At 38.8% G+C, this 15,174-nt stretch overlaps 1 protein-coding gene across 5 annotated transcripts in view; it reads right to left on the reverse strand.

The window, feature by feature from the left end:
- Positions 1 to 2,927: 2,927 nt before the first annotated feature.
- The window catches only part of HEATR5B (HEAT repeat containing 5B), a 48,595-nt gene continuing 36,348 nt past the window's right edge, over positions 2,928 to 15,174 (reverse strand). For all 5 annotated transcript variants that reach the window (XM_072331646.1, XM_072331647.1, XM_072331649.1 and 2 more), the window contains exons 32-36: positions 12,588 to 12,857; positions 10,962 to 11,186; positions 8,422 to 8,573; positions 5,120 to 5,333; positions 2,928 to 3,678 (exon numbers count right to left, since the gene is read on the reverse strand). In XM_072331646.1, the coding sequence (XP_072187747.1) occupies positions 3,374 to 3,678; positions 5,120 to 5,333; positions 8,422 to 8,573; positions 10,962 to 11,186; positions 12,588 to 12,857 (1,166 nt within the window). In that variant the 3' untranslated portion in view covers positions 2,928 to 3,373. The remainder of the gene's footprint in view (positions 3,679 to 5,119; positions 5,334 to 8,421; positions 8,574 to 10,961; positions 11,187 to 12,587; positions 12,858 to 15,174) is intronic.

The following is a 15,174-nucleotide window of genomic DNA, read 5'->3' on the forward strand; positions in this document are numbered from 1 at the left end:
GAAAAGACCTCTAAGACCATCTAGTCCAACCACCAACCTACCCCTGCCATGCCCACTGTGTCCCTCAGTGCCACATCCACACAGTTCTGCCAGAGCACTGAAAGCTACCAGTCCATCCCAGCAGCAATTCAGTTTCCCTTCCCTACCCCTCAGAGCACTGACAAGGAGAGTACAACAGCATTTCTCAGAAACAACCACTTCTGAAAGAATAAACAAGACTTCCCGAGGCTGGTGCTGACACCACAGGCCAGGGGTCACAAACCATCAGGCACATAGAGATGGTTTGCTCTGCTCCAGTAGCACAAGAGCTTTCTAAAGAGACACACACCACTGGTAGCGCCCTACATTAGCACCATCAGCTCCACGTGAGAAGTGATGCAGGAGGAGAGTGGTGAGGATAAGACATGCTGTCGGCCACGCTCAGCCCGCAGCCCAGAGAAGCAGGCCCCACACAACCCTGCTTGCTCAAGCAGCGCTTCCTGTTTCTTTCTGGCTGCTGTGAACTCGCACTTGATGCTCTGTAACCCGCCCTGAGGAAATGTGACTGCGGTGGGTGGGTAACCTCTTAGCACTTTTAAATAGGGGAACGATAAACATGGGAGCTGACAGAAAGGATCAGGGAGCAGAGGAGAACAAGAACCCACCACAGGGAATGCTCACTGGGAGAAACTTCATGAAGAAAACAGGGGCAGAACATCACTGCTCAGCAAGAAAGGAAGGAAACAGTGGTGAGAGAGGAAAGAAGTGAAGGGGAAATAGAAACGAGCTTCACGAAAACACGCAGTAAAAAGCCCAGCAGCGAAGAAAGAGATGAAAAGGAGGGTGATTAAAAAACAGAAGGAAGAACAAGAAGCACTACCAGCATTTTGAGTTTTGTTTTTTAATCAAATGAAGTTCGGTGCAAAAATTACGATGTAAAGTCATGCAGTTCTACTTGTTGTGTCTGGAGCAAGAAAACCAAAGAAAGAACAGAAACAGGAGAGGCACATACACTAATTTAGGTTGCACCTGTTGTACACAGTCGCATAGAGTGCAAAGAACAACCTCTCCTTTCCCAATCCCTCTGCAACTGCCTAGGACTATTTTCCCTTCCACCAACATTGTTAGTGTTTTTCCACAGACTTCTTCACCATGCTTGATTACTACACTTTGCCCCACCCCTTTTAAGAGCATTCAGCATCTCGTTATTACCTACAACATGAGCAAAACATCAAAGGGATGAGATAAAAAACATAAGGTAAATACAACCTTGATTATAGACCATAAAACCAACTTTCCAGCAAACACCAGTTATCAGTTACTGGACTATCAAGGAAGAGAACACCTTGAATTTCCTTATTTTTAATGGCAAATATTTTGTGATCAGTTCTACAGTGAGAGCTTCCTTAACACTTTAATGGACCTTTCTCAAACATTTGAGGGTTTTGAAACAACCGCTTAGCAAAAGAGCACTGTAATATTTGAAACGCTTACTGGAAAGTGATAAATCTTGATGAATTTAAATCCCACTACACAAAGATGGCAGGATGAGAATAGTGAAATCCCTTTCCTCCTATACAACATAGTATGATTTTTCACTGCTGCATGCATCTCTAACTGTGGTAGGAAATAGAAAAGACTTGAAAGTTAATCTTTACATGCTTACGAAAATGACATTTGAAATACTAGTTTGCACCTCTTGCCTTGGTGCAAACTTCTTATTCTCACTTTAGTACTAAAATAACCAGTCTGAAGTAAAAGGCTTTCAGATCTATGTTATACATTTTACACACATCCAATACAACAGGGCAAGAGAACATTATCTTTCACTTTGCATAGGTACCCAAAGGGTTACATAAGCTGTTATGGGAGATGAGGGGCAAGCGACTATGCAAAAATAACAATCTACAAATATTTCAACCAAATGTTAACCATGCTTACTTCTATTTTCTATCCCTTTGTTATATTTGGGTTCAAGTAGAAGTTCCTAATATATACACACTTTTTACAGAGCCCTGTTATGTCCAGAAAAATACCAGACATGAAACCCAGTAGTCCAAGCCCAGTCTTCCAGTTACCAAACTTTTCTTTATAAAGCAATATGCATAGAAAGATCCCTATGGAACTCTGTAAATTCAATAGCAGTGTCAAAATCTTCATGTGAGTCAGTCTTGTATATACAAGAAAATACATGATTCTGTACCTCTGCTAACAGAAGGGGGAGGCGTGGCAGGAGGCGGACATGACCACTGGGAGTTGAGCTCTTGTTCTGTACAGTTTGTACAGCACTTGAGCTATCTTTAAGATCCAAAAACAACACATCAGACCCACTCAAAACGTGAGGGGAGGGCATGCATATTTAAAAAAAGAAAGGGAAGCCAGGTAGGAGAAGGCAAAAATGGAGGGCCTCACTCACTCTTGTGTTCTGCTGCCTTACAGTCGGCACAGGTGCAAAGTCATTTGGTTCTGCACACTTTATCAAGGACTACTTTAATGATATTAAAATTTTGCAGGAAGAAGTAAATATTAGAATCTGAACAATATGCAGTAACACATCGCCATCATATTCAACCAGTGTCTGGCAGAATAAGGAGACTGCTAACACTGCACCTTGCGAGGGCCAAGTTCCACAGCAACACAAATGCAGACAACAAGCAGTCCTCTTTATCAAATAAATTTCCAATGCACTGTTTGGTTTTTTTGTTTTGTTTTTTAAGTTATCTTGGAGGAAATAGGGGGATTAGACTCTTGTAATGCTTTACTCAAGCATTAAAATGGACCCAAAAGAAAGATATACCACATAAAGGAAAGACAACTCATTACACAGCGTGCTTGACTGTTTACCTTGAGAAAGACTGCAAGTTGTCTTTTTTGAATTCTTCTCCCCCTCCCATGCAAGCAGAAATATTCTACAAGGTCTAGTGATCCTCTTTCCTAGTTTGTTTTAAAAGAGGACATATTTCTACTCTTGGCATTCCCCACGTACACAGTAAGTACTGCATAACAGTTTCCCCTCTTCCTTGCATCCCCACTGTGTTAGCACAGCGGTACAATAACAGCCCCCAGATTTCAAACTCCATTCAGAAAGGTTAAGGGTGCTTTTAAAAAATGAAAGGATCTCATGAGATAGAGAACAGGGTGTTGGTTTTTTTGTGTGTAGATAATTTATATTGCAAATTCATAAATATGATGACATTCAATCTCTCAAAAAGCTATACAAATGCAAGTACCACCACTTCCCTTGTAATGCACAGATTTCAAATAATTACACAAAGCTCTATTAGACAGCCTTTAACATAGAAATTACACAAAATTACAGACTTATGTGCAGTAACGCATCAGGGACAGTGTAATGCTTCAGACAACTTAACGGTCCAAAAATAATATAAGTAATTCAAAAAAAGCTAGTTTTCAGTTTAATTGTTGGGGTGGAATGTACTGTGGGTGGTGGTTGCCTAGCAGCTGCTTTTGCCTTGCTGGCCTGACTTGCTCGGACTGCAGTTTCTAGGCGTGTTTTTAATTCAGGCGCAGCTCCCATTACGGTCTTGAAAGCATGTGGGTAAAGTGGTCCAATGTGCATCAAATTCTGAAGTGCAAACTCGTGAAGATCTTTAGATGCTGTAGATGCAGAAGCAAAGACATTTTCATTCAATAAGTAGGAGATCAGAGTGGGAACAAGAAGCGCAAGTAACTGGACTCCTAAAGATGAAAGAAAAGAAATAATCAGATCAGAATGAGACAAAAAGAACCAGTAACAAAATGTTTCTAGTCTGATACATGTAAATTTTGTTTTGTGAATTGACAGTAAGCCCAGTGATTACAAACGTTCAAATCAAGACTAAGCAAAATGAAGAGTGCTTCCTGTCATTTGGTCACACCAATCTTGCCTATCTGGCTTGTGCTTCTCGCTTCTACCACTGCTCACCACAGATACTTCATTCCTGACTTCTTTAGAAATGTATTTGCACAATCCAACTGCAGATCATAGATAAGAGATCTTAAAATGCAGAGAGGCTATTGAAGACTTTAAAACACTTCCAACAAACAACTCAACCGAATTGGAAAAGCAGCCTCCCCACTGAACATAACTGTTTTCTCTATGCAACTCCATCTTGAAAGCTACCACCTCAAAAAATAGCACTGTAACAATACTTGGGCTAACAAGACCTAATGAGGCTACTGCCACTAGAACAGAGTTTACCTCTAGAACAGCAACAATCACCAACAAAACCAAAGCAGCACGGCTAATATTTCTTCCTAACCTGGATACAAGTATGCCTTGAAATGCGTTACATGTTAACTGCAACTTTTAGAGAAACACTAATGGTAAAGCCATCTACTAAAAATTCTGTAGGCTATTAGAATATTAAGGAGAATCTTTTCCTCCTAGAGGTTTTGACAACGCCTATATTCTTGCCTTCTATCAGCATTAGCAAGAATCAATCAAATGTTTTGTTTCCTCACTCACTTCAGTTATTCTCCCAGAAGCACAATGGCACTCAAGAAAACATACATTTAGCATTAGCATCATCAACGAAGAGAAATATCAACAGGAATACACTGAAGTAAAAAAAATATATATTTTTACAATTGACTTTAAATGCTGAATAAGTTCAACATCTGCAGACTAAATCTTTCAATTATTATATTGTTTCAGCTATTCTAAGTGAAGAGAAAGATAAATTATAAAGACTATTCTATCCACCAAAGCCAACAGAAGGTTTCATCTGCCATCTAGATATTGCAACCAATACTACGTATTTCTTGGTCTCTTTAAATGAGCCTTGTTGAGATGGCAGAACTAACCTGATAAAAATGATGCCTAAATAAATACCATTTAACATCAGCAAAAAGTAAATTTAAATAGTATGTATTACTCATTTTTAAATACAAGAAAACACCACTACTTCAATTCACACCTAAACTTTGCATCAGAATTACCAGAAACTGAAATGCTACAGCATATCACACTGTACATGCTATGTGAGCTTGTGTCTACACAAGTTTCAGTAATGGAATTATGAAGGTGCATTAGACATCCTTTCTTTTTTTTGTGAGTATGCCATCAATCTGCAAGAGTTCTAATATCCAACATTTTATTTTACAATTACACAATTATCTAGAATAACTAAATACTTACTATTCTGTTCTTCACCAAGGGCAACCAATGTTTCAAGGACTTTAATTCCTTCCTGGACTGCTAACAGCTCCAGGTTGTTGGTTGGGCGGTTCCTTTCCACAGCTTTCAACTTCTCAACCACTATAGGGGCCAATGAATGAATGTATGGAGTTGACAGAGCGCGATTGGTATGTTGGAACACAGAAAGTAGAAGCTGGTAACACTTGGCTTGAACCTAATGAAATCAAGATAAACACATTGTTCTCCAAGTTACTTGCTAACTCAAGGAATTATAATACAACCACCTATCTATGTGTGTGAGATACATGTGATTCCAAAAAAAAAAAAGAAATGTGGGAAGGAAACTTAATGAAATAAGGGCAAAAACAAAACAGGCTGTTTGCTAAAATAATACTAGCCCAGTTTTCAATAAAAGAAGGCAATTAGAATTAACTGCAGATATAAAATGGTGGTCAGCACAAACTCAGAAACGAGAGGGACAGTTACTGTCATACTGAACAATCACATAGGTCCACAGAGAACTACACTGTAAAGTTTCATACCATCAACATGAAGAGTAGATGTATCTTCAAAATCATTACTTACATTACCAGTCTCAGATGAATAACACTGTCTACAAAAATGATTCAGATCTCAAAGTTGTCTTATTGTCCTAACATAAGCCAGGGCTGTGGTCAGCAGCGGCAGGTACATCCTTCCTTCTGCATCTCCATCTTGTAGCATAAAAGTATACACGTAGGTATACAGTAAGCTGGATAACAGAACCCTCTTCCTTCCATCTGTCCTTATGCTCTTCCTTCCCTAGCCCCCCCTCTCCCCCTTTTTTCCTACTAGGAGCAGGAAATACTGAAGTTAACTTTTGGGAAAACAACTTCCTGATAATCTTGTTTAGAATGCACATGAGTTGGGGTCACAAAACTCTTGCTTCAAAATGTCACACAAACAATGCTGACCCTTTGAAAAGGTAAAGCCCCTCAGCAAGCATGAGGATAGAACACAGGGTTTTCAAATTACACTCAAGCTAGAACAGGATGAGTTATCAAGCATGTTTTGAATGGGAACATTCCCAAGTATTGTTAAACACAGTGATCTATGAGGGGATAGCTGAAATAAGAGATGCATAAATGGAAACATTAACTAAAAGGAAAGATAATATAAGTTAATAGTAAGAAAATACAAGTTGGACAGCTCATTTTGCTGTTAATGTATGACTGCAAGCTTTCTGTTCAGCTTAATGTTTAAGGCCTGAAATAATAACCGTTCCTCAAATACCATTTCCATGCTTTTTTTAAGAGAGCTCCATCGTAGAAAATAAGCTGTGCAAGGTATTGGGAAAAAAGTCGTTGGCCATTTTCAATAAACTATTCCCCTATCTCCCCATGTCAGTCCAAGTAATTTCCTTCTCTTTTTCCTTACACCTTTAAAACTCCTTACTAGCTGTTCAGGGTATTAAATTTAAAAATAAGGGGTAAGGGGCTGTTTTGGAACAGGCTGCCCAGGGAGGTTGTGGATGCCCTGTCCTTGGAGGTGTTCAAGGCCAGGTTGGATGGGGCCCTGGGCAACCTGATCTAGTAAACATGGAAGTTTGGTGGCCCTGCCAGGCAGGGGGTTGGAGCTTCATGATCCTTGAGGTCCCTTCCAACCTGGGTCATTCTGTGAATCTGTGATCTGAGATTTTGCTTTGTTTCTTTAGCTTGCATCCATAGTTGAAGTAGGTGCAGTTTTACATCTGCATCTGACAGCAGAATTCCACCAAAGCATACTCAGTAATATGTGTATGTCTATAACTTTTGACTATTCCACATTCACAGAAGTTTTCCAAAAACTGACATGTAAAACCAGGGCTGCTTCTAAGGCACACTCTCCTGTAAAACTTACTAATCAGCATCAAGAGAGAAGGATCTATCAAAATGAGAGCCTATGGCTCCAGGAAATGAACTTGCCTTAAAGACGCTACTATGCAGCATGTCTAAACCTTCAGACCTCTGCAAGTGGTAGCAGTTTCAAAAATGCTTCTGTATCTTTAAGATAACAGTATTTCTTTAGAAGAGTTGGTTTTTGTTTGTTTGTTTCCTAATCAGTTTGGTGCTTCTATTATAAATAAGTGTCTTACAACTGAACCCAGCAGTGAGTGTTTTATATTTAAAAACTACAATGAACCAACAACAAGCATCACAGAGTATATGCTCTGCGTATCAGTGAGGAGGGTGGACACAATCTGGCTCCTGGCAAAGCATTTCCTGTGAACTACAAAATTAGTGCTAAGTTCCAGCTCACTGACAGCTTTCCAGCAGGGCGGGCAAAGATGTACTTCTTTTCACTGTTTGTGTGTTTATTCAGTGCTGAGAGAGAATAAGATGTAAAAGCTTCCACTTCACAGAGCTGACGCTTCCATTCACACTAACATCTTAAGCAGCTTTTCATTCAAAGTTAGGCTTCAGCAAAGAACCAACTGAGTTTCTTGCCCCTGCTGGAAAATGCCAGCCCTGATTAAGAGTTCTCATTCTGCAGAGGATTCCAAATGTCTTGATGTGACCCTACACATGTCAGCATTTCCTTCTGAGGAATCTCTGCAGTACTTGTTTGTGGAAACGCTATAGATTTATTTTACTTATTTTTAGTTCTTTCCTGCTGAGTTGTATAGCTGCTCCACCAAACTGATACATACGTGGCTGAAACACTTAAGCTTAACTACGAAGCATATTGATCTGATTGAACAAAACTAGATGAAAAGTTTTTTGTTTCTCACATTAATAAGAAGATAATTTAGAAAACAATTTATAAAGACAATCCAAAGGACAGAAGAGAAAGCAAGAAAGATGATTCACAAGCTGTAGATGCCTTTGGTGGTGACCACAGGATTAGATTTCTCTCAACCAGATTTTGTATGAACATATAAAACAAGCATAGGTTTTGCACAGGACTAAGTTCATCAGAGATGTGGGCTGTAATATTGTTTAGTTTGTATTACAATAGACCAGTTTTACTGTAATCTGTCACTGCTCCCCAATAACCATTCTTTTTCATTTGTTAAGTATTTCAAAGATATTTTTTCTTTCTAAAAGCTGCAAGTCATAAACCTGGCACAAGGCCATGAACAAACATTACCAATAAGCACTTTGGTTTCTTCTGTTCATTATGAAGTTTCTATAATGCACCATTGAAAACTCTAGTTATTTTGACAAGCAGGATCTGTCTCTGAAGTAAAACCATCACAAAACATTCTGGAAACACAGCAAATGTATTACAATTACTATTTTTTCCAGTTGTATATCATTCAAATTCCTGTATCACAACCTTACCCAAGGATCGCTGGAATTTAATGCATTTTTAAATCTGTTTATACATCCGTTCTGTAAAGACTGTACTCCAATTATTTCAGTGCTTGCTGACCAAAGGAAGAGAGCAATAGCTGTGAGCATGCTTACTTCATCGAGAACAGGCTTAGAGGCTTCTGAAAAAAAAACACAACAACCAGGTTGTGAGATGAATTCTGAATGCTTTTTAGAGTAAACTAAAACCCAACAACTGCATACATGTACATATTTACTCATTATTGAATCACTTTTTTCTGTTGTTATTGACTGTGATTGAAAATTTAAAGCCGAGCAACTCTTTTCCAAAAGCTCTTTTAATAAAGTGATTCGAACTTTCCAAAACAAATACCAAGCCAAAGTCATCACCCACGCTTTTTCTCTGAACGAGCCACATTTTTGTTTCCTGCTTGTAAACAAAGGGTGAAAATATATTTTTTTGAAACCTTTTTCCCATTAAAAATTTATCTGGCTTCCCTTTTTTGTTCTCATCAGCTGATTCAGCAGAGTAAAGAAGTAATAACCAGCTCTGCAACAACACTCACTTACCATGGGCATATAACATAACCGATAGGCTGATGTGACATCTACCTGTCACAAAAAAAAACAAACCAGTAGTCCTATTTTATCCTTCCCTTCTTTTCAAATTCATCTGCACTATCATTCTTCCTCTGCTTGCACCAGCTCTTCACAGATATCATTCTTGAAGACACACCAACAGGGGAAAAGAAAATTAAGTACTTTTCTGCTGGTTTTGTTGGCTAAATTGCTAAGATTCTCAAGGGAGAGCAGAACCAAAGCAGCAACATCTATACAGTCAGCAAAACCAAGGACGGCATGACATCCTTGTTACAGTTATCAGCTTGTTGTTAGCCTGGTTTAGCCATGATGTGAAAACTCACTTCAGAAAATGACTCCAAGCATTAAGTGAGAAACATGGTGGTGTTCTGTCGGTGCTATTTTTGTGGGGGGTTTTCTCTGCTTCAATGTTTTTTTAATTATGAAAGAAAACTGCATGCAGCAGACCTTGCTCATATTCTTGTGTGATGTGTTTCACTTCACAGAAGACTGGAAAGGGACAGGAAAACTGACACTCTCGCAAGGAACTGAGAAAGATTTCAGAAGTCTGCATAAAGCACAAAGGCAGTAACGTCTGCAGAAAGATGAACTGGAGAGACTCTGCAGTAACAAAAGGCTGGAAGACAAGACTTGATATGACAGATCAAATTAGAATTTTGACTCAGATAACACAAATGCACCGATCCTTCCCCTTCAGACATTTTCAGGATCATTTGCAATTACCTGTCTCACATGAGTAACTCCATTCAAGCTTCCCTTCAGATTATAAATGGTTCCTCAGGGATGTAATGGGATGTCTTTTTGGCTGAACTGCCATTAAGAGAATGGCAAATCTTTGTGTCTTCCTTTGCTAACCATGAAGCCAAGACTACATCTTTTTCACTTTTTGAAGAGCAAGACAAAGCACAAACGTGAGCCAATAGAAATAGCCTGTAGTTCTCTAAATGAGACACAGCAAAAATCCTGCTGGTGGATAACAGACTTCTTTTTATTTTTTGGCAGGGGTAGGATGTTTTTCTAACCACTGAAAGCTTGCAACAGAATTGCAAATCTCCTACTCCAGCATGAACCTTGCCACAATTATCCACTGCTGTCTTCATGCAGATTCACTTTAACATTCACTATCATTAAGACTACGCAAAACTTGTCAACAAGCACTTATAAGATATAGACTGTTTTTTTGAGGTTTAATTCAAGGTGTTGAGTCCATGTACTGTACTGAACAATTAGTCTCAGTAAACAGATTGGCTCTCTCTGCTTCTCTCCTTTCCTTTAAGCTAGCAGGTATCCTGTGGAAAAAGGAAAGGTGGAGTGGAAATGATAGTTTGTTCCAACCTTGACAAAATGAGTTGCCAGTAATCAGAGATGTTGAGGCATGACCTAGGAAATGATGTGAGTTCAGCTTGGAACTCATTTGGATTTTACTTGCAAGACCTTCACCCAGTGTCAGATACGCTGACAGATATCAGAAGGAAGATTTCAAGTTCCAGAAACAAGGCACTGAAACTATGATGACCTCTACAATTATCCTAAATGCAAATCTAAAGCACAAAATTATTCTTATAATGGGATTCAAACCAGAAGAGAGAAGTCTGAACTAATGTAGCAAAATACCCTGAGTTGCAAATAGCAACATTTCTAATAGGAGGTTATGACCAATACTGCCAAAGAAAAGACCCAACAAGAACACAACTGAGATGGAAACTTCTAGCATACAACTGTATTTTCTTAGTCAATCTTGTGCTTGTCTCCAACACAACCTACTAACTTCTGGTAGTTAAGCTGTGTGCACTCAGATCTTCAGTTTTAGAAGCAATTTATCACCACTTTTAACTCCCAGCCTTCAGGCATGCAAGCTGTTTAAAATTATAGGCAGATACAATACCTGTCTTTTCATTAAAGCAAAAGTCAGTTCTGTTTTAGTTTTTCTGCACTGGGAAATCACTTACCAGGTTGTGAGTATTCCAGTACAGATGCCAAAGTGCTGCGGATAAGACTTGCCCACTGGTTCTGAGTTTCATCAGTCTTGACTGTTGGGAGAGTAACAATAGTTTTTATACCTTGAAGTGCTGCACTGACTGGAGGTGGGACCTGATTGTCTGCTGATTTTACAGCTGTTTCTTTCAATACTCTCGTAATCAGAAATAGGATAGTAGGCAGGACTGTCATACAACCTAAACAAGACAAAGCAGAAATTTTGAAGTTATTTCCAAACAATGTCATCAGTTTTCCCAAAATGGATATATATGGCTAGAAAGATAAACTGCAATCCAGATCACAAAGTAGTATGTGGAGTTTGGTATTTTAATCACCAAATTCATTCACCAGTACTCTGGAAGTATATCATTAGCTATTAGGTTTGCCCTACATGGCCAAAAGGAGTTAGACACTCTCATGGATGCCATCAGAGAGTTAAATATCTTGAAACAGGATCTGTATGTGTCAAAGGTTTTATAAACAAACAAACAAACAAAAAACCAACAACAATACAAAACAAAAAAAAACAATAACAGAACTGTGAACAGGTATCCAAGTCAAGGCACTTTCCAAGGAAGCTAAAGTGTATTATGAGCCCCAGAAGTAAGAAGGAAGTTCAGAGAGTTTCATGTCTTGGGTAAAATTTGTAACCATTTGATTACTCTATACAAGAGACAAAGTGATCCTCCCTCATATATGTCATAGCTACTGATTTCATCAGAGAAGCAATCTAAGTTTTGTGCAGCATCCCTAAAGGTGCAAGTTGAGCAAACTCAAGAAGTACTGGTCAAATAACACAACCAAGTTAGACACTTGGGAACTTCATTAAAAGGAGTTTCAGTAATGCATACAGACTCCAAGGAGGCGCAGGAATGAAAGAAGTGTGCTAATGGGCTTAGGTGCATAATATCAATCTACAACTCATTTCAGACAGCTAAGCCTCTTTCCATACTTAATTCTTAATCTTTTCTGTGCCTCATTTTTCCACATCTGTAGAAACTTCCCATGTATTTGTGTCCTTTACTAATGAACAGCATGAAGAGCAATTACCCTAGTTTAGGCATATCCTTTGTGACAGCCTCCCTGGACAGAAGAAAGCTTTATTTATTTAGAGTTACTTTCAGGAAGACTAACAGCCAATGGCTGAAAAGCAAAGCGCAGCAGAGCTCAACTGTGCTAGTTTTTCCTCTGTGTGATCTTTTTTCATCAAGCTTCTGCTTCTCCTGAACTTCTCAGAAATTTAATTACTTCTGAGATGTCAATCTTTTACAACATGATTAAAATTGGTCAAAAGGCTCCAAAATCATGAGGTTTAAAAGAAAAAAAAAAAAAAAAAAGAACTGTGAAAAAGAAACAATAAAATCATAATGATATAGAGTTCATTTCCTCAGCAAACTTATAGCACACATGCAAACTTGAAGCCGGTTTCTTAATGTTGAATCACTGGAAAAGCTTGAGCTCCTAGTTTATTCTAGAATCCAAGCAACACTTTCAACAGATGACCTTTAAATATCATATAAAAGTATTATTTTGTTTTAGTATCATAAGCTCACAAGATCCTTTATAGTAAGCATTTATATACTTTGTCAATATTTTACCTGCCGGAGAACAGAGAGAAGGTAGGTCAGACAGTATAGTGACAGTGGCAGCCACAAGATGAGCACTCTCCTCAGAAAGGTGGGATTTGGCAGCGACGTGACTTGGAGAATCTGACACTTTAGAACTTAGATGGGGCATGTGCCGTACCAGGATAAACATGAGCAATTCCATAGCTGCAAATACTAGAGATTTTCCAGGTACAAGACCACCACTTTCACCTCCCTCCCCTAAAGCAAGAGGATTTTCTTTTTCTCCAATGTCATCTTCATCTAGAAAAAAAGGAAAGAATGGCTGAGGATACAGTCAAGAAAAAGATTTCATATCAAAGATTACATAAAACACTAAAAAAAAAAAAAAGTGTTAAAATCCAAAGAAAAAAGTTGCTTCAAACAAAGATACTATAAGCATGGCTCACATCAAAATAAACATTCTAGTTTGAAGGACCTTAAAGGGATTTAAGATGCTTTAGAATAATTGTAATTGCAGCAATAGTTTTAAAAAGCCATTCAGAACTAGAAATAAAAAAGTACTAACAAAATAAAAACACAGCATGTTTTTCACTTTAACAGCAAAATTAAAGGCAACAACTGTCAAATTAAAATAGTCATTGCAGTTGTGTTTTGTTTTTTTTTTTCAAATGAATGGCTATAAATTAAGTGTTCAACACTGACAAATCTTATTTCAGCCCAAGCTGACCATGAAATAAGAGAACAGAAAAGCACAGTAGGATTCTATGTTTAACTCCACAATTTCAGTGCATTCAGTTTAGAAAGTCTCTCTTTTGAATGGCAGCTCAGCCAGCTGCAGTCCTGCCTTCTCCCATAAAACAGTAACAGAGATTCAGCACACCAAAACTGGCCTGAACTACCCTCACAAGGCCCCTGTGAATTTAAAAGATTGCCAGAGTTTTCACATTTGCTGATTTGAAAAAAGCTACTTACCAGACCGATAGCAAACAACTCAATTAATTCACATGAAGGAACAGAGCTTACATTTTAGCTATGCTGGTTCCTCAAATTCTAACAAAGTCCCCTCTCTGTTTACACTTAGAAAATGGGTAAAAGCTAAGTTTTGTCCTAACAGCATACAGTGCCAGAACAATATAGTAGTTCTCCTTAGTAAGATACATGTCCTTTAGGTTTTACTTTTCTTCCTTGAAGTAAACTAAAACATGGCACCTCATCTGCTCCCAGAGTATGTCCAGCTTTTACCTAAGCAGTCCTTAACCTGATGCTCACTACTCTATCACTAGACACAGTGATGTCTGAGGACTAAGCTAAAGCAGATAAGAGCCTGAGTTTTTTCCTATATACTTTGGCATACCCTTCTGTGGCTGGTCAAAATTTTCTTGATCCTTTTGTTAACAACAATTTTATGAAGGTCTTTCTTGTCATACGTGACATTCATAATGAGTCTCAGCTCGTTATGAATCTCTGCACAGATAAACCAAGGCTTTCCTAAATCCATCCCTCCAGACTGGGCCAGATGTCTCCATTAGTCTTACTGGGCAGTTTGTCCTCACTTCCACTATCCGTAGATCTTCTGGATGCCACAACCTTGCAGCCTCCACAGCTGTAGGAGTGCCACACTCCATACTCCAGCATAGCCTTTGGCTGTCCATCCTAATGTGAGGCATCCAACTTGGGCTCCTGTCCCTGCAAGACCTTTGTGAAGAACATGCCATTTGGCTTTCCAGACACTACACTGTCTGCTTACCATCACACAGACTTCCTTCATATCCCACAGATGAGATCAATCTCACCTCTAGCCTTGCATAGACAAGCGCCTCCAGTACAATCACATTAGGAGTTTCATCTGAATTTCAAGTCATTGGATTTCTGATGTGCCAGTGGCGACTGTTCCTCAACCAGCAAACTGTATCTTGCTGCCTGTCACTGCCATCATTGTGCTGACTCGAGAACTCTTAAACAGTCTTGAGAAGCACTTCTGGGAAGCACAAACATGTCTTTCCTTGCTCCTGTTTGCACACCCTGTTTCAGAGCTTTTGGTTGAAGACACACCCTACATGACAGTTAAGAGCCAAGATGCCAGTCTACTCCACTTCCAGACAAGATCACTTAGTTAGTAATCAAATTTTCACAATGGTTCCAGTAGCAATTAGTTCACCTCAGGCCTGCCAGTCCTGACAGGGACAAACCACAGGAGACCAAACCACTAAACTTCAGAAAAAAAGGTCAGTGAAATGCTAAGATCCAGCCAACAGATAAACATCAATGAAACAGTTGGACTAGATGATTGTAGAGGTCTTTTCCGATCTTAATGATTCCATGAAACTAGGTATTATTAAGACCTTAGAGTGGTTTGTTGAGTGTGATTTTCATTGCTGATATTCAAGAAAATGAGACATAAAAAGAACAACCACTGGAATTATGAAGGGAAAGAGAAGATACATCTTACAAGAGTCAAGATATCAGCAGGTAATATGATGAACGCAGCTACAGCATCTGTGGAATATACAGCATTTTTTTCCTCAGCGTAATCACAGTCTAATGCTTTTGAGACCCTTTTCCAGTATGAAAACCCACTGCTTCTTTAATCTGCAAAACAAGCCACATTTGCAAACTC

The sequence above is a fragment of the Excalfactoria chinensis genome, chromosome 3 (genome assembly GCF_039878825.1).
Source record: "Excalfactoria chinensis isolate bCotChi1 chromosome 3, bCotChi1.hap2, whole genome shotgun sequence".
Classification (NCBI taxonomy): Eukaryota; Metazoa; Chordata; class Aves; order Galliformes; family Phasianidae; genus Excalfactoria; species Excalfactoria chinensis.